Source organism: Cuculus canorus, chromosome 22, assembly GCF_017976375.1.
Source record: "Cuculus canorus isolate bCucCan1 chromosome 22, bCucCan1.pri, whole genome shotgun sequence".
Taxonomy (NCBI): Eukaryota; Metazoa; Chordata; class Aves; order Cuculiformes; family Cuculidae; genus Cuculus; species Cuculus canorus.
The window spans coordinates 8,941,553-8,958,113 of record NC_071422.1 but is presented as its reverse complement, the minus strand read 5'-3'; the positions used below and the strand labels follow the sequence as shown (position 1 = coordinate 8,958,113).

The window sequence follows — 16,561 nt, the reverse complement described above, 5'->3', positions numbered from 1 at the left end:
TGCTTGCTTGGAGCATCACCCGGCTCCGGCGATGATGCCGTCACAAACACAGAAGGGGGAAAGGGACAGCAGAGCGATGGCCTTTTTGCCTCCCATCTCCATCACGCCGGCAGCCTCTGGCGTGGCGAGGGAGCCCGTCCAAAGCAAACACGCCGTGTTTGTTCAGCACGCGCCGGCGGAGGAGCCGCGGTATAAGTGCGCGGGTGCAGAGCACAGAGCGGTGCCAGCGGAAAGATGCCACAGTGCGACACCGGATCGCTGCCGCGGGACGGCCCGCGGGGACAGGTACGGGCCAGGGTCGAAGCGCCACGCGGGGATTGGGCGGCACTGTCACGTGACCGCCTGCTCACTCCCAGATCACGTGGGGGCGGTCACGTGAGCGCAGGAGGAGATGGCGGCGCGGCAGCTACTCCCGCGCTGGCCTGGGGCGCTGCGGGCGGTGAGTGGGGCCGGGGCGGCGAGTGGGGCCTGCGGCCGCGGCATCGCTGCTCACACTCTCCCTCTGTCCCCAGGTCAGCGCCGCGGCGGCGGCCGGAGCTTTTCCGAGGCGTGTGAAGGTGGTGGAGGTGGGCCCGCGCGATGGGCTCCAGAACGAGAAAGTACGGGCGCTTCCCTGCCGGGTTTCTCCAGCCAAACACCCGTGATGGGCCGTTGCAGCCCAAGATGAGGGGCTTGTGCAGCAAGGCAAAGGGTTTTTGTAACTTGTCGTCATTTTTCCTTTCTTCTTTATCTTAGAACATCGTACCAACACCGGTGAAAATCGATTTAATCAATATGTTGTCAGAGACGGGGCTGCAGGTTATAGAGGCCACCAGCTTTGTTTCCCCCAAATGGGTTCCTCAGGTCAGTGTTCAAATGGGATTTGCAGTTGTTGTGTTATAAAAATGCCTAACAATAGGTAGTAATCCAATAAAAGCTTGTACTTGCTTCAGAATCCTTGTTACTGTGGCTTGTAACCGGGCAAGAAGCAGCAAAACCAAATACAGGATTGTGCAATATCCCAAGCCTTCCCTTTGGACCTGCGAAAGAGCAGACGTATGGCTTGCACTCAAACAGGCAATTGTGGACATGCTGGCTGGGCTGGGTAACTGAACTGTGACCCTTCACAGGGGACAGTGCTGTTTGCTCTGACTATTTGTGTTCCCATTATAAAAAGAAATTAAAAAAATTCCTGTTACAGTTTGTACAAGTGAGTATTCTCACCCCTGGAACCCTTTCTGTGTTGCCTTTCCAGATGGCTGACCACACTGAAGTCATGCAAGGGATTAATAAGTTGCCTGGCATTAGTTACCCTGTGCTGACCCCTAACCTGAAAGGATTTCAGGCAGCGGTAAGAGATGGCAGTATCTGAATGTTCTCAGTGCCTTGTACAGGGTTTCAGAGCAGGGAACATTTTGCTGTGTTTAAGGGTGGGAAGTGTGTATTTCCTCCTGGCAGGCAGCAGTCTCATCTCAGAGTCCCTTTACGAGGGATCATTTTGCTGGGGAAATAGGAACCTGTTGTTCATAATAGAAAATACCTTAATATGTTTTCCGTTATAACAGAGAAGGGGTTTATTGTAATGGAGGATGATGCTTTCAGTCTCACCCGTGTGTCCCACAGCTCTCCTGACCACACCTGGTAGATGTGGCTTTACTGCCACATCCGTAACTTTAGGCTTCCTTTGAAGACAAACTTGGATGTATTGTTATGGTTTTGCTGTGAGGTGAACTAAGAATTGGGTTATTTGGGGAGGAATTGGGAAAAAATAGATTTTATAAAACAAGACAGTTGTAGTCATGGTTGTGCTTGTTGTTTTTTTGCATGGTAAATTAGCTCGCTCTAATTTCTGTTGCAGGTGGCAGCAGGGGCCAAGGAGGTGTCGATCTTCGGGGCAGCGTCTGAGCTCTTCACCAAGAAGAACATCAACTGTTCCATTGCGGAGAGTTTGGAGAGGTTCAATGAAGTGATGACCGCGGCAAGAGCAGCCAGTATTCCTGTCCGGGGGTAAGGAGCTCTCACTTTGAACTTCAAGTAGGTCGTGTGAAGATATGCGACTGCTTGGGTTTTCCTCTGCCTACGCAGCGCTGGGAAGTGGGATTTGTTCTGAACTTCACCTTCTTTTGAGGGTGTCTTTGCCCAAATGGGTGTGAGCAGATGTGAGCCGAGTGCATTAATTTGGCAGCACCACCACAATGACACTGTTGCAGCTGCTGGCTTGGCACAAAGCCTGTGCCACTCGTGACTGCAGTCTTCCATATGGGTTCACCCTTTAGGTAATTATTCTGTCTTCACTGTTACCGCATATTCTAAAATGGCAGTAACTTCTTGGCAAGCATTCCACATGGAAGTGTGTAGATCCACAAACCTAACAGTCCTCTGTACTCTGTCTTGGCAAACTTTTCATGTCCATGGAAGAAGTAATTGTTGAATAGGCTCATAGAATGGTTTGGGTTGCAAGGGACCTTAAAGATCATCTGCTTCCATTATGGGATTAACAGTGTAAGCTTTGTCCACTGGTCTGATTTTTAGAATATGAAGTTAATTCTTCCATTGCTTAGAGCATGCGAGGTGCAGCATGAGTCCTGACTACTTAAGGTGGTATAATACCACTCAAGTTCTCTAGCTGAAAATGCGTATTTTTTTTTAACCATAGATACGTTTCCTGTGTCCTGGGATGTCCCTACGAAGGGAAGATTTCTGCAGCTAAAGTTGCAGAGGTGAGTTCATCATAAATACAACCTGAATTTCCAAGAGGTTTGGGGCTCCCTTGAATGAATGTGGGCTGGGCATTGAGGGATGGAGGATGTGTCAAACCATTGACCCAAAGACTGAGGAAGATTTCAGCTGGGTGAAATGGGTGGGCGAATTCAGGGGAAAGAGTCTGTTGTCTCCAGGGCTGTTGTGCTTCAGGGAGGCAGGCTCTGGTTCCTCTGTACAGTGGGTCTCCACCCTTGGGGAGGGCAGTGGCAGAGCTGCCTTTTCAGTCAGCATCTTGGCTTTTGGACAGGTCTCAAAGAAGATGTATGCAATGGGATGCTACGAGATTTCCCTGGGGGACACCATTGGCGTTGGAACCCCAGGGAGCATGAAGGAGATGCTGACAGCAGTCATGAAAGAGGTACCGGTTGGGGCTCTTGCTGTTCACTGCCACGACACCTACGGGCAAGCTCTTGCCAACATCTTGGTAGCACTTCAGGTAAGACTCCTGCTTTGAAGTCCAGCATCTTTCCTCGAGTTCCTCCTGTGCTTGTGAACTGTAGATTTGAGGAGCAGGACCACCACGTGTCCTTTACAAGGAGTTTACTGATAGTGGTTTTGTTTGCAGATGGGTGTGAGCGTGGTTGATGCATCTGTTGCTGGTCTTGGAGGCTGCCCCTATGCCAAAGGAGCTTCAGGGAACGTTGCTACGGAGGACTTGGTATACATGCTGAATGGCATGGGCATCCACACGGTAAGCACGAGCAGCCTTTGCTTGCAGCAGCTGAGCCTCTTGTGTGATGGCTCTGTTTAGGCTTCAGTGGGGGGGTTCAAAACAGTCCTGGGAGCCTGAGTGTAGCATGATCACTCTACTTCTGCTGTAGGATCAGCCTGGCTGGGCCTGAGGGCCATGTCTTGCTTCCTCCACCTGCCAGACCGTTTTGTTCTCTCCATTTTTGAACACTCTTCAATTTAACCCTCGTGCTCAGAATCACATAGAGAGCAGCAGGCACTCGGGGCCTCTTTCCAGTGCTCCACAGTCTCCCTTACCCCTGCTGGTCTCTCCCAGCGATGCTAGTTGTTACTGGCAGAACCAAAGCCAAGACGTGTCCTGTCCTTTGTCCCCTGCAGGGTGTGGATCTACAGAAGCTGATGGACACGGGCACATTCATTTGTAATGCTCTCAACAGACGAACTAATTCCAAAGTGTCCCAGGCATCTTGCAGACTGTGATACTGAATGGAGTTTCTCCTTGGATCAAGTAAAAAGCGAGGATCTGGTGCTGGCCAGGTTTCCCCTCTGTTCTGCTGCCTCTGAACCTCAGTGCTTCTCCGAGGCTCAGTGCTGGGGAGGAAATATGTAATCCGCCAGAATCTATGAACAAAACAAGAATGCTGTGTCCATCTGTGGAGACAACAATAGCCATTGTCTTCGGGAAGGGGGGCATGAGTGGGCTGAGGCAAAGCAGTGGCCATACCACTGGCCTCCCTGCAGAGCTGCAGCCTCCAGCACTGGCTCAGACAATGCCCAGTAGTTTCTGCCTCAGCATGTGTTGCTGTAGATGGCCAGCAAAGGATAAACCACAGCTTTCCCACTCAGAGCCTGTCTCCGGATCAAGCTCGACCCTTCTTCCCTTCTCTTGCCTTGCTATGGGTGTTAAGGTGGAGACTGAAAGACTGCTTCATCTCGGTGTTGGGACAACCTTGGCCCTTCTGTCTTGGCAATTAAGGGGTTGTAACAAAGACCTGTATCTGTTGTAAGGTACTTTAAAATATTTGTACTAATAAACACGTTATTTAATTCTAAACTATCAGAAGTCCAGTTTGAGTCCATTAAAGCGCCGTGGTGGCTGGTTTGGTTTGGTTCCAAGCGCCTTTTCCACCCGCCCCCATCGTGGGAACCCTGTGTTGCAGCAGCCAGCAAACATCCAGAATGGCACCCGGTTGTTCCGTACCGGTTAGAAGGGTCCCGCACAGCCACCGCGCTCCCAACGGAACTGAAGGAGCACGCAGACCCCACTGGCCGCGGGGGTTAGAAGCCGCCTCCCCTCCGCATCCCTTGATCCACTGTAGCGATGCCACAGCCCGGGACGCCGCACGGGGCCGGGACCGTGGGTAGCTAGCCCGGGTCTCGGTGCACGCCCCCGCCGCCCCCCGGGGCCTGTCAGGCCCCGCCCCGGGGGCGTGACTGTCGCACCCCGCGCGTGCGCGGACCGAGGCGGTTTGTCCCCGCCGGCGCCCCGTAGCGACCGTGAGGCGTTCCCATAGGAGAGGCGGCAGGAGCGGGGCTGGGAGGGGTTCGAATCGCAGGGGCTCGGCCCGGGCACTGCCCGTCCTGTCCCTTCGCGCGAGGCGGGGGGGCTGAGGGGACTGCGGAGCTGGAGAAAACACGAGGAACGGGGGAAAAGGGCAGACCTGAGGAGAGCAGTGGAGCCCCCGCCCCTGTGCCGAGGGATGAACTGGCCTGAGGGGGTTGTGCTGTGGATGCGGGCACCGGCAGGGCCTCGCCTGGATTTAGCAGGCAGAAGGAAGGTTTTCCCTTGGTGCGAGTGTCGGTGAAGCCTCGGTGCCCGGGAGGTGGGACCCCAGCCGGATGTCCTGGCGCAGCGGGGAATGCTGACGTGACAGGGCCGAGCCCCGCCTGTCCCTTCCGGCTCGGGCTGTCGTGGCTGCCTCAGGCTGCTCCCCCAGGTCTGCACTGAGCGCCTCTGCACCTCCGGGGAACCATGGCAGAGAAGATCCTGGTGACCGGCGGGGCCGGCTACATAGGCAGTCACTGTGTGCTGGAGCTGGTGGAGGCTGGCTACGTCCCTGTGGTCATAGACAACTTTCACAATGCCATCCGAGGTACGGAGAGCCTCAATCCTTTCCTGTGCAAAGGACTTGGCCCCTCAGCCTGTGCCAGATCCTCCAGCTATCCCAGCACCTGCCTTGCTCCCTTCAATCTCCACAGGGGCAGACGCGCTCCCTGAGAGCCTCCGGCGTGTGCAGCAGATTGTGGACCAGCCTATCCTCTTCCAGGAGCTGGATATCACCGATGAGGCAGCGCTGCAGGAACTCTTCAGTAAGGTGAGAGCCCAAGGTGGCCTCCTGAGCTCCAAAGGGTTTGTACTGGGAGTGGGAGCTGGGCCTCCAGAACAATGCTGAGGGAATGCTCTTACAGCAGTTGCTCCTCTGGGCTGGTGAGACCAGACGGGCCGGCTGAGGGGAGCTCCTGGGGAGACTCTTGACTGGTTTCTGCCTGAAGCTTCTGTCTCCTAACACTAAGCTTGCTCTCCCTCTGCAGCACCATTTCTCAGCTGTGATGCACTTTGCGGGGCTAAAGGCCGTGGGGGAGTCTGTGCAGAAGCCCCTGGAATACTACAGGGTGAACCTCACTGGCACCATTCGGCTGCTGGAGGTGAGTGGAACTGGGAGGCAGCACGGGGCACTTGGGCTGTGCCCGCTGATGGCTGCTCGCCATGGCGAGGCTCGGTCCCAGGGGCACAGTGGTGCCTGCGTGGCAGCCTGCGTGGTAGGAGCTGCCACCTGCACAGGGCTGAGCCGCGTGGCTGAGCTGGAGGGCGTGGAGCTCACTGACTCAGTGGCTGCTCATTCTTGCTCCCCAGACCATGAAAGCCCATGGTGTGAGAAACATCGTATTCAGCAGCTCTGCCACTGTCTACGGGGACCCGAAGTACCTACCGCTGGATGAGAACCACCCTGTTGGGGGCTGCACCAACCCCTATGGCAAATCCAAGTACTTCATCGAAGAGATGATTCGAGATGTCTGCAAAGCAGAGAGGGTGAGGAGCTGCCCAAAGCCAAATGGGGCTGGGAACTGAGGTCTTTTCCCAGTGGAACATGCTAGGGTGACCAGGCAGTGCTGCACAGCACTACACCCTCTCCAGGCGCCCACAATTGTGTCTCCCCAGGACTGGAACGCTGTTCTCCTGCGTTATTTCAACCCGATTGGTGCCCATGAGTCAGGCATGATTGGAGAAGATCCACAGGGGATCCCAAACAACCTCATGCCCTATGTGGCGCAGGTACTGCCCCGCTGCAGCCAGTCGGCACCCCTGGGCTCACAGCACCTGTGTGGGGCACAGGCTGACAGGGTGCTCCGGGTTTGTCCTTCTATGCAGGTGGCAGTGGGGCGCCGGGAATTCTTGAGCGTGTTTGGGAATGACTACAAGACACATGATGGAACGGGTGTGTTGCAGAACGGGCAGAGCAGAGACACCCCATTCCCTGGAGCAGCTGTCGCAGCTCCCCAGCCTGGCTGTGCCCTGAGCAGGAGGGCTTTGCACTCACCCTCTGTATTCCCACAGGCGTCAGGGATTACATCCACATTGTGGATTTGGCCAAGGGCCATATCGCTGCTTTGAAGAAGCTGAAGGAGAACTGTGGCTGCAAGGTATCAAGGGGGCCATTGTCCAGGGTGTAGGGCCAGGGAAGCCAAAGGAAGAGCCTGGTCTTTCTGTCCTTGCAAAAGAAGCTGACCCACATCCCTTTTCCTCCTCGCAGATCTACAACCTCGCCACAGGCACCGGCTACTCCGTCCTGCAGATGATCCGGGCCATGGAGAAAGCCTCAGGGAGGGAGGTAAGGTCTGACCCGCAACCTACAGGGCCAGCCTCTCCCACAGGCCCCTGCTCACTACCCCAAGCCCTCGTTGCCGCAGTAGCCGCTGGCACTGCTCCTTCAGCTCCCAGGCCTCGGGTGAGTCCCTCCACTGAAGGCCAGGAGCCCCAAGACCCCACGGTGCTGCTCTCCCTGCAGATCAAGTACAAGATCACGGACCGGCGGGAGGGAGACGTGGCCTCATGCTATGCTGACCCGGCACTGGCTGAGCGTGAGCTGGGCTGGAAAGCTGCCTTTGGTCTGGACAAGATGTGTAAGAGCATCCCCCTCCCCAGCATGCTGTGCACCGCAGGCTGCCCCTCTCCCATCCTGCCCCTCACCACCGCTCTCTCCCTGTTGCAGGTGAGGACCTGTGGCAATGGCAGCTTCAGAACCCCACAGGCTTCAGCAATAACTGAGCCATGGCCCGAGGGCTCACCTGGCTGCTGTGGGCTGCTCCAGGCCAGCCTCCCCTGTGGCCCCAGCGAGGCTGTCATCATCCTGGGTGCTGCTCCAGCTGCATCTCCTGCCTCTTTCATGGGGGAGGATGGCAGGCACATCCCCAGCCCCTCCACTCCTCATCCCCCCAGGTCATTCACATCTCATAGAGCACAAATATGGGAAAGCAGAGCCAGGGCCTAGCTTTGGCAGCGAGGGCACAAAGTCCCCTTGTGGGAATGTACTGAGGTGGTGGCAGCCCCAGCAGGGAGAAGGCTGGGCCCTGCAGCTACTGCTAGGCTCTCCCTGTGCCACAAGTGGCCACATCAAGTCCTGCTGGGCGCAAACTGCAGAGAACGCCCCTGTTCCCTGCTGCAGCTGGCCCCAGCCCATCTGGCTCTGGGAGCAGGAGGTGGCTGATCTCAGAGGTAGCCAGGGCACCCGCTGCCTCCTGCTTAGGGAGTGCTGCTGAGCACCTACCTCATGGCCTCGGGGCCCCAGGAACCCCTAGCCTCCCCGTTCCCACAGCGACCAGTCACATCCCAAGGCTGCCATGGCTCATTTCCCCAGCCCAGCTGCTCTGGGAGAAGGCCCTGATGGCTGCCAGGGGCTGCCCCTCTTTCCCCTGCCCCCATTCTGGTTTTGAGGACCAAGCCTCATCTCCCCGCTGCTCTTCAGGGCCAGAGCAGCCCCTGCTGCCATTACAGCTGGCAGTGCCTGGTTTTGCTCCCATGTTGTCTGTGGCCGCTGCATCTGTAATCACGTTGCCAAAGGCTGCCCAGGAGAAGGCTCTGCTCAGCTGTCAAATACTGGTCCTATTTATTACTGGCAACTCTAACGGCTTCATTAGACAGTGATGACGCAGTCAGCCTGGTTTGCTGTCAGTGGAATTAATAACTTATGCTACTAAATTATGAATTGAGCCTTTGATTTGTTCCTAAATAAACTTTCTTACTTTCTCAGTAGCAGCTCTGTTCTGCTTCCACACACCCAAAGCCACTGGCCCTGGGGCCTCATTCTAATCCGCTCCCCCTGAACCTCTGTTACAGAGGTGCTGATGGCACTTCCTGCCCAGCCACAAGTGATACCAGCTCAGGTCTGGGAGAGGTTTATGATTTATTTAACCTTGTATCTGATTCTGTGGATCACACACACACAAAAACCCCAAACATTTACAAGGAAGACGAAAGAGATAGAGAAGAAATAGTAAAAGCTGTTTGAGGAATGGAGAGAAGCCATTCTCCCTCCCGGGTCCTCAGCAGACATGTGCTGCTTAGGTGGGGAGTGAGCAGGAATGCTCTGCAAAGGGGCCAGCACAGCCTTCCACGCCGTCCTCAAGGATGGCCACGAGTCCCCACTGGCCCCTGACACGCACACTGTTCCAGTTCACAGTCGAATAGGTCAGTCTGTCTGTCCGCCCACCCTTGGTGACCTGCAGGGAGCTACGTTCCCATCCCAGCTGGCCCCTCTTGCCTCTCCACCTGCCCAATGGAGGGGAGGACACAGCAGCTTTCAAACAGACAACATAGAAGGAACAGCAGGACTGAACCCCAAAAGTAGGGGAAGAGCCAGGCTCCTCCTGACGCCAGCAGCAGGTTTACTGGTTTAAAACTTCCAAAAATGGGGGAAAAAAAACAACCCCCAACCCAAGAAACCAACCAAGGATGGGTCTGACAGATCTGACTCTCCAGAGAGCAGGTTATTGCTTTGCGCATCCCAGGTGGGAAGGGAAGGGCAGGGCAGAAGCAGAGCCCTGCAGCACCGAGCCCCCCCCTACCCCTGGAACAGCCCTTGCCCTCGGGAGGTGCTGGCCCCAGTGTGGCAAGGATGGCCACAGCCCACGGGCAAGCTGGGCTGAGGAGTGCTCAGGGCACGGACCCACAGCCGGAGCACATAAGATGGGAGGGTTTGGTGGTGGTTTTCCTTAAAAGACGCATGCAGCTCCAACCTGGAGGGCCCAGCAGAGCAGTGGGCTCAGCCCATGGAGGAAAGGCGAGGAGATGGACAGCGCTGCTCAACAGCGAATGGAAGGGTAGGGGACGGCCAGCAACCCACCCGTGGAGGAGACATTCGGGGCTCTGTGCCCAGGGAGCTGCTCTGCCATGCCCCAGCCACCGCCCAGGAGAGGACAACCCGCGGCTGCAGCCTTCAGCCCACCAAGCGAGGGAGTCCAGGGGAAACGGGCGATTGTACATGGAGAAGCCAACAGAACCCACAGCCCCGGTCCTGGGGAGCATGGAGACCCCGGCACTGCCTTGCCGGATGGGGCACAGCGGCATCTGGGTGTTCCATGCTGGTGAGATGATGGCTAGGAAGAAACTTGCTTCCTCCAGCTGTGCCAGGAGCCTCTCCTCTCTTCTCCCTCCCTGGGTCAGCCCGAATCCAAAGGGAAGGAGAAGTAGCAGCAAAAGAGACGTTAAGGACCAGGGCATCACTCGGCAGGCTCCCTGGCAAAGCTGCTTGGATGCCAGCTGTAAATGGCAGCGCTTTGAGTCTCAGGGCACAAAGCTGGGCTGAGGGAAGGGGAGATGCCTCTGGGACCCCTGCCAAGCTGAGGAGAAGATTGTAAAAGCAACAGGAGAAGGAGGAGGCGATTATCTTGAGGGCAGAGCTGCCACAAGCCAAGGGCTGAGGCTGCTGGAGCAGGGGTGAGCCTGCTGGGGAGTGTGCGTGTGCGACAGGACCGGGGCCGGAGCCCCATGTGAAGAGGTGCAGGAGCTGCACGGATGCCTTTCTGCCAGCACTGGGAGACAGGGCGGCCTTTGGTGGTACCAGCCCTGAGCAGAGCTGTTCCGTGGGCCTTGAGGTGCTCACAGGAGAGTCCCGGGTTCCTGAGCTCTGATGAAAACCCATGAGTCACCTAAGCAGAGGGCAGGCCAAAGGCAGAGAAGCAGGGTGTGCTCTGAGCCTGCGAGGATGTCCCAGCCCTGCCCTGTGCCCACACTGCACCTCCCACCACACGGGGACACGTCGCACCCCTAACACTGTTAAAGAAAACCCCAGTCCCAACAACAACACCCTGCCGTGCCAGACCCACAAACTGTGGTGCCCGAACAGGGAGTCAAGGGGATGGTGATGTCCATGGAAACTGCTTGGAGCAAGAGGAGGAGAGAAAAGGCCACTCTAAGACTTGCCTTAGACAGCTCCAATCTCGGCTCCAAGAGCAGCAGAGACAGAGGGGCAACCCCTGATGAAGAGGACACGGTGTAGGGAGAAGGGGAGAGGCAGGGGCCAGAGGTGTGGTGGGAGGTGTGGTGGGTGCCATGGCTTCCATTTGCAGCTGACGGGTCACGGGATAAGTTCAGCGGCTGCGACCTTGGTGTCCTTCCCTGCAACAGTCTCGATTGGCTCCGCTTAGATCCGGGGCAGCAGCTTCTCAATGAACTCCTTCACTGCCATCATCTCCTGTGGAGAGCACAGAGATCATCATGCTGGGGCTTTCCAAGGGCCGTGCCCCTCCCCGAGGCTGCGCAGCCTCCCCGGAGCGAATTGGGAGATAAACACATCCCGTGTGTTCCGGAATTGGCCATTTCCCTGCCCCGCCTGACCCACTGTGCCAAGGTCAGTTCCAAAGGCGAGAGCAGCCCCTGGCAGCCCCATCCCCTCTCTCTGCCCCCACACTGACCTGAGGACAGGAACTGTGCATCACACCAGGGTAGGTTTTGAATTGGACCTTGGCAGGGGTGACGACAGATTTCAGCTTCTCAGCTGTGAGGGCCCCAAAGCGGACGGGGATCATGGGGTCCATCTCCCCATGGCACTGCAGGATGGCAATATCTTTGTTCACGCTGTTATTTGCTGCCTGCAGTGAGGAAGGAAGCGCTCAGGAGAGGGGATCTCCAGTGGGGAACAGGGCAGGTGCTTTCTCTGCATCCCCCTGCACATTCCCTGGCAGTTCCCCTCCTCATGAGGGATGTGGGAGAACTGCTCACCAGTACCTGCCACCAAATGCCACCTCCCACGCAGCCCTCAAACTGCCCCAGGAGCAGAGGCGTGTGATGAAGCCCCCACCACAGGCCCCTTGTGCCTCTAGCCAGCCCTACGCTCATACTGCAGCAAATTCTGGAAGGGAAAATCCAACCCCACAGACACGTGCAGTGGCAGCAGCACAGGTACCTGAGGGAAAGCCTTGTGCAGCGGGAGCCAGCAGCTGAGTGCCACGATGCCAGCCAGCTGGTGCTGGCAGGTAAGAGCTGTGTACAGCGACAAGGCGCCACCCTGCAGCAGAGAAGGAAGATCCCTGAGGGCCCTGCGGGATCCATGGCCCCACGATGCCCACCATCCACCCACCTCCCTGCCGTGGACACTCGCTTTGAGGGGTGTCTTTGGAGAGGGAAGAGAGAACCCAACCCTCAGATGACTGCCACAGCTCAGCTCACCTGCGAGAAGCCCCCAAGGATGATGCGGTTGGGTGGGATCCCATTCTTCATCTCATGCTCAATAATTGCTTTAACTGGAAAAAGAGAAACAGGTCAGTGAGAGGCGGGTGGGCTTAAGGGCAGGACCCGAGCCCTGAGTGTGCACACAGGACATTCAGCATGTCAGGGAGAAGCAGAAGCCAGAGCTCCCAGGGACCAAACACACTTGGCTTCAGCCATGGAGAAGGTGGACTGAGATCACAGGAGAGTAGAAAGGAAGAAGAGGTGGAAAGAAGGGAGAGGGACCCAGGAACCCAGCACTCCACCCTCTCCAAAGCTTCTTACTGTTTTCTGCGGCTTTCTTGATCCCAGCTTCATCCTCAGGTGCATCAGGAGTCAATCCCATCAGATCAAACCTGGGAGAAGCACAAGGTCAGCCCCAAACCTCTCCCAGTACCCAGAGAGGTGGGAGATGGGGGTGCTCCGCCCTCTCCCTGACTCCTGCAAGGCATTGGATTCTGGCTCTTCAGTGCTTCCCATCCCTCTCACTCCCCAAAACCCCCACCTGCTGCCCAAAGCACTGACCAGGAGGGCATAACCATCTTCATGTTGAGGGTCACTGGGATCCGGGGCCTGCAGAGAAACAAGTTTGGGTATTTTAGTTCAAGTGCAAGAGAAGAACACCTGAGCCAAGGGGAGCAGGGTGCCCAGCGCTCCTGCCTGCAGCCACAGGACACTGATCCCAGGGGACAGTAGTGGGCCGGTGCCATCAGACCCAGCCTGGGGGCTGCAAGGTTACCCCAGGGATCACCCTGAGCCCGGAGAAGACCCTGGCTATGCTGGCAGCTCCAGGGCGTTGCCAAGCAGACTGCCTAGGGAGGTGAGCACCTGCATCACTCTGTTTGTTGCTGCCAAGCCAGGAGATGCTGATGGAGCAGCTGCTGGGATGGGACACGGGGAAGCCAAGGCCCTGCTGCTGGGGATGGTGCTGAAGTAGAGCTATCCCAGCCCGGTGAGTGTTCCCCTGAATGGGCTGCTATCAACACTGGGGACACATCAGGGAGCATTTATCTTCTGTTCTTGTGAGTCCCCTCCTCCCTGACTACTGGGATGGGAAAGGAGCTCCGGTGCCTTTGGCTTTCACTGCAGCCATCAGGGAAGAGACGAAAAAAAAGGAGGAGGGAGAAAATAGACTCAAGAGCGGCAGCTCCCATGCTTATCAGCTCTGTGAGGAACCAAGCTGCCTGCAGGCAGAAACAGGGCTGGGGCCCTGCACGAACAGCCACAGCAGGGCAGTCAGCTCAGCGCAGCTCACAGCCCCACAGGTAGGTCAGGACACCCAACAGCCTCAGCAGTGGACACCAGCGTCGCAGCCCGCCCAGGCCCTTGCTGAAGCCAGGATAGCACTTACGCGTGAGGGCAAATGTACTTTACATAGGGCAGGCGGATGGAGGACAGTGCGTCAGCCCAGCTGTGCCTGTGGAGAGAGGAGGGAGGTCAAGGCCTGCGCGAGCACCCTGGAGCATGCCGGCAAAGGCAAGCGATTTCCCCTAAGGATGGGTTTTCTCCAAGGCTGCTGGCCCTCTATCCCTGCTCCAACATTATTTTACCAGGCCCTGCCCACCCCAGCAACCTCAATCCAATGTGAATTCCCAGCACAGATCTCTGCAGTGGGGCCAAGACAGCACACAAAACCCCATGGCTGGAGGCAGGGGAGCTACGATCCACAAGGGAGGAGGGAGAATCTCCTGTGCAGGGAGAAGCCTTCTGTTACTGCCGCATCTCTTGCTGTTCTCTAAGGTAATCTTGCACGCTACAGAGAGGCACTCATGTAGACACAACCCAGCTCCCACGGACTTGAAAAACCGCAGCGCTTATCTGCTTGCCTAATGAAAGCAGAAAACCAAGCCCATGGGAGGCACGGGGCTGTCAGGCTGCTGGGATCATAAATAATCAAGTACTGCCAGCCACTGGCTGGCAATTCCTTGTGAGGGAGGTACAGGCTCAGTCATCAGACCGAGCTCATAGCCCCAGACAAATATTGGAGCTGCACCTGGGGAGAGCACCACTGGTGCCTACAGGAATCGGATGGGCGTAAGTCCAGCAAAGCATGCATCAGAGCCAGCTCCAGGAATACTCACCCCGTGTCGCCCAGGCCATGTAAAAAAATGACCTGTTAAATTAAGCAGAAAACCAAAAGAATTAGCTGGTGTGAGAGCCAGGGGCCTGGGAGAGAGCAGGGCTAGGCTCATGGGGACGCGGATAAAGGCCACTTAGTCACTAACTAGAGAAGACTCAGAGGCAGAAATTATCTGATGCCAATGACACATCCCTGCAGCTCTGCGCGTGACAGATGGGTGGAACAGGCACATCATCATCATCTTCACCGCACTACCGGGCCTGCTATCACCACCAGATTCACAGGTGCTGCTGGCCCCCTGGCTGCCCAGCATAGCACAGGGCAGGGAGCGACAGATCGTCCTGTCTGGCTACTCGGCACCATGCTGAGTGGAGGCCAAGCTTGCCAAGCACTCTTAACACCCACCCCTACAGGCTTTCATCTAAGGCCAAGGAGTCCCTATGCGATGGGGAACAGAGGGAGAACAGCCTGAGGGGCCCCGAGGAAGGACAGAGGATTTACTTTGGGGGATTTCCTTTAAAAACCTAAACAGCCAAATCAGATCCAACTCCCACTCACTTCGTCAGGCCTCACTGCAAGGCTCTGCCCATGCTTCCATGCTGGACCAAGCGCCAGAAACAAACAGCCCAGCCCAAAGCACAGCTACTTTTCCCCAGCAAGAGCAGACCTTGCTGGTCCTGCAACCCCTTGATGCATCTAGATGGACATCTGAGGAGCTGAAGGATCACAGGCTCCACTCATGGCCCGCCCTGAACCCCAGAGAAGCAGCTCCTTATCCACAAGACTGCTAAAAGGGAAGAGGCTGGTGAGGCAGGAGGGTCCAAGCCTTACCGCGGCAGTCTCCCGCTCTGCCCCTGAGACCGTCACTGCGTCAGCGAGGAGGGGGACAGACATGTTGTTACCACACATACACCAAGAGGGACTCAGACACTGCACCTGTGGGACAGAGGGACAAAGGTAAGGCAGGGAAATACTCCCTTCTTCTCACCCAGCAACAATTTGCTCCAGAGGGAGAAGCTCTCGGCGGAAAAATTAGAGTACACGAAGTCTTTGATGTTTAAGCCCTCAGGACAGCCCTGCTCCGCCCCTGGTCTGGCAGCACTGGACAGTCAGGAAGCAAGCAGCAAACGCTTCCCACATCACAGTACTAGATGCGCACGAGGGGAGACACACGTGTGGGGTGTTGGAAGTGTTAACATTAGCTCTTTCTGTAACACCTCAAAGACAAAGTTATTTCTGACTGCAACGACATGGGCAGAGCATGGCCAGGCAGCATCAGCATCCCTTCCAGGCCACCAGTAGAGCCAAAGAGGAGCCTGACACACATCTGCTCGGACGGGGAAGCAGGACACGCCGGCACACTTTATAGCACTAATAAAAGTACAGGCTTTATAGCACTAATAAAACATCCGGCCCTCTTTCACGGAGCTGTTTAGGGATAAAGCAGAGCGTTTGGGGACTGTCCCGAGACCCAGCCCATGCCGCCCCCGCTCAGCGATCGCATCCTTGTCTCTCTGCCAACCACCGCCGTCCCAGCGATGCGGCCTCCTGCACCTCCTGGGGCCCGCTGTGTCTGCTCCGGGACCGATGGCTCAGGGCCGGTTTCCGGGTGCTTAAGGCCAGGCTGGACAGGCTTTGGGCCCCTGATCCAGTGAGGTGTCCCTGCCCATGTGAGGGGTGGGACTGGATAAGCTTTGAGGTCCCTTCCAATCCAAACCATTCAGCCATTCCATGATGCTGGCGCCGCCGCCAGACCGGGGCCCGGGCTCCGCTCCCGCCCGCTCCAGCCCGGAGGGTCCCGACGGCCCCGGGGCCCCCAAGCACCGAGCCTCGCTCCAATCAATGCGCGTGGTGTGGACACGGAGAACGGGGGGAGCCCGGAGACACGACCCGCCCCGCCGGTGGTTTCCCCCCACCTCCTCTACGCCTTCCCGTGGTCCCGCCCGCCCCCGCGGTTCCGCCCGCCGCTCCGCTGTGACTCCCCCTGCGGTTCCACTCAGTACCCCCCAGTGCTGCTCCCCTCCCCGGTGGTTCCTCCCGCCTCTGTGCCGTCCCCTGCCCTCCCCGCCCCGGTGGTTCCACCCCCCCCCCCGTGACCCCCTTCCCCCGCCCCGGCTCCCCCCCTCCCCGCCCCGGTGGTTCCTCCCGCCCCCACCTCTCCGCGGTCCAGGCGCGCACTACTCCCCGCTCCCCCGGCGCTCCCCGACCGGAAATCCCGCCCGCGCGCTGAGCGCGCCGGAAGTGACGGAAGCGGGGGGGCGCGGCCCCGACCGACACCGAGAGCGGAGCCGGGGCCGCGACACTGCGCGCCTTTATTGCGGGGAAGGGAGCGGATACGGAGCATA

General features: G+C 57.4%; 3 protein-coding genes across 6 annotated transcripts; 2 read left to right on the top strand and 1 right to left on the bottom strand.

Annotated features, from left to right (window-relative positions):
* Positions 1-215: 215 nt before the first annotated feature.
* On the top strand, positions 216-4,489 carry HMGCL (3-hydroxy-3-methylglutaryl-CoA lyase). Of its 3 annotated transcripts, none has more exons than XM_054086465.1 (9): positions 216-285; positions 513-599; positions 736-843; positions 1,235-1,330; positions 1,838-1,986; positions 2,636-2,699; positions 2,990-3,178; positions 3,308-3,433; positions 3,811-4,489. In XM_054086465.1, exons 1-9 carry the CDS (start codon positions 235-237, stop codon positions 3,910-3,912), a joined length of 972 nt encoding a protein of 323 aa, XP_053942440.1. In that variant the 5' UTR covers positions 216-234; the 3' UTR covers positions 3,913-4,489. The 3 variants fall into 3 exon arrangements, with proteins under 3 accessions (XP_053942440.1, XP_009560100.2, XP_053942441.1); XM_009561805.2 differs by lacking the exon at positions 216-285 and adding an exon at positions 332-439; XM_054086466.1 differs by lacking the exon at positions 216-285 and adding an exon at positions 933-1,084 and having other exon boundaries at positions 519-599.
* Positions 4,490-4,635: 146 nt separating this feature from the next.
* On the top strand, positions 4,636-7,838 carry GALE (UDP-galactose-4-epimerase). Its single transcript, XM_009561808.2, has 10 exons — positions 4,636-5,525; positions 5,632-5,747; positions 5,965-6,078; positions 6,287-6,463; positions 6,593-6,706; positions 6,803-6,869; positions 6,989-7,074; positions 7,185-7,262; positions 7,440-7,554; positions 7,644-7,838. The coding sequence occupies exons 1-10, from the start codon at positions 5,405-5,407 to the stop codon at positions 7,697-7,699; spliced, it is 1,044 nt and encodes a 347-aa protein (XP_009560103.2). The 5' UTR covers positions 4,636-5,404; the 3' UTR covers positions 7,700-7,838.
* Positions 7,839-8,788: 950 nt separating this feature from the next.
* On the bottom strand, positions 8,789-16,560 carry LYPLA2 (lysophospholipase 2). 2 transcript variants are annotated; one of them, XM_054086467.1, is made up of 10 exons: positions 16,372-16,560; positions 15,048-15,152; positions 14,218-14,249; positions 13,488-13,553; positions 12,662-12,709; positions 12,422-12,492; positions 12,098-12,171; positions 11,835-11,936; positions 11,344-11,520; positions 8,789-11,123 (listed from the first exon to the last, which is right to left on the bottom strand). In XM_054086467.1, exons 1-10 carry the CDS (start codon positions 16,558-16,560, stop codon positions 11,073-11,075), a joined length of 915 nt encoding a protein of 304 aa, XP_053942442.1. In that variant the 3' UTR covers positions 8,789-11,072. The 2 variants fall into 2 exon arrangements, with proteins under 2 accessions (XP_053942442.1, XP_053942443.1); XM_054086468.1 differs by lacking the exon at positions 16,372-16,560 and adding an exon at positions 15,771-16,137.
* Position 16,561: the final 1 nt, after the last annotated feature.

Excerpts from the sequence above, each read along its gene's own strand:
- GALE (XM_009561808.2), top strand. The coding sequence starts at position 5,405 with ATGGCAGAGAAGATCCTGGTGACCGGCGGGGCCGGCTACATAGGCAGT. Across the intron at positions 5,748-5,964 it reads TGCAGGAACTCTTCAGTAAG|CACCATTTCTCAGCTGTGAT; the intron begins GTGAGAGCCCAA and ends CTCCCTCTGCAG. Across the intron at positions 7,555-7,643 it reads CTTTGGTCTGGACAAGATGT|GTGAGGACCTGTGGCAATGG; the intron begins GTAAGAGCATCC and ends TCCCTGTTGCAG.
- HMGCL (XM_054086465.1), top strand. The coding sequence starts at position 235 with ATGCCACAGTGCGACACCGGATCGCTGCCGCGGGACGGCCCGCGGGGA. Across the intron at positions 2,700-2,989 it reads CTGCAGCTAAAGTTGCAGAG|GTCTCAAAGAAGATGTATGC; the intron begins GTGAGTTCATCA and ends GCTTTTGGACAG. Across the intron at positions 3,179-3,307 it reads ACATCTTGGTAGCACTTCAG|ATGGGTGTGAGCGTGGTTGA; the intron begins GTAAGACTCCTG and ends TTTTGTTTGCAG.
- LYPLA2 (XM_054086467.1), bottom strand. The coding sequence starts at position 16,560 with ATGCTCCGTATCCGCTCCCTTCCCCGCAATAAAGGCGCGCAGTGTCGC. Across the intron at positions 12,710-13,487 it reads AAGTACATTTGCCCTCACGC|GCCCCGGATCCCAGTGACCC; the intron begins GTAAGTGCTATC and ends GTTTCTCTGCAG. Across the intron at positions 11,937-12,097 it reads TCCTTGGGGGCTTCTCGCAG|GGTGGCGCCTTGTCGCTGTA; the intron begins GTGAGCTGAGCT and ends TCTCTGCTGCAG.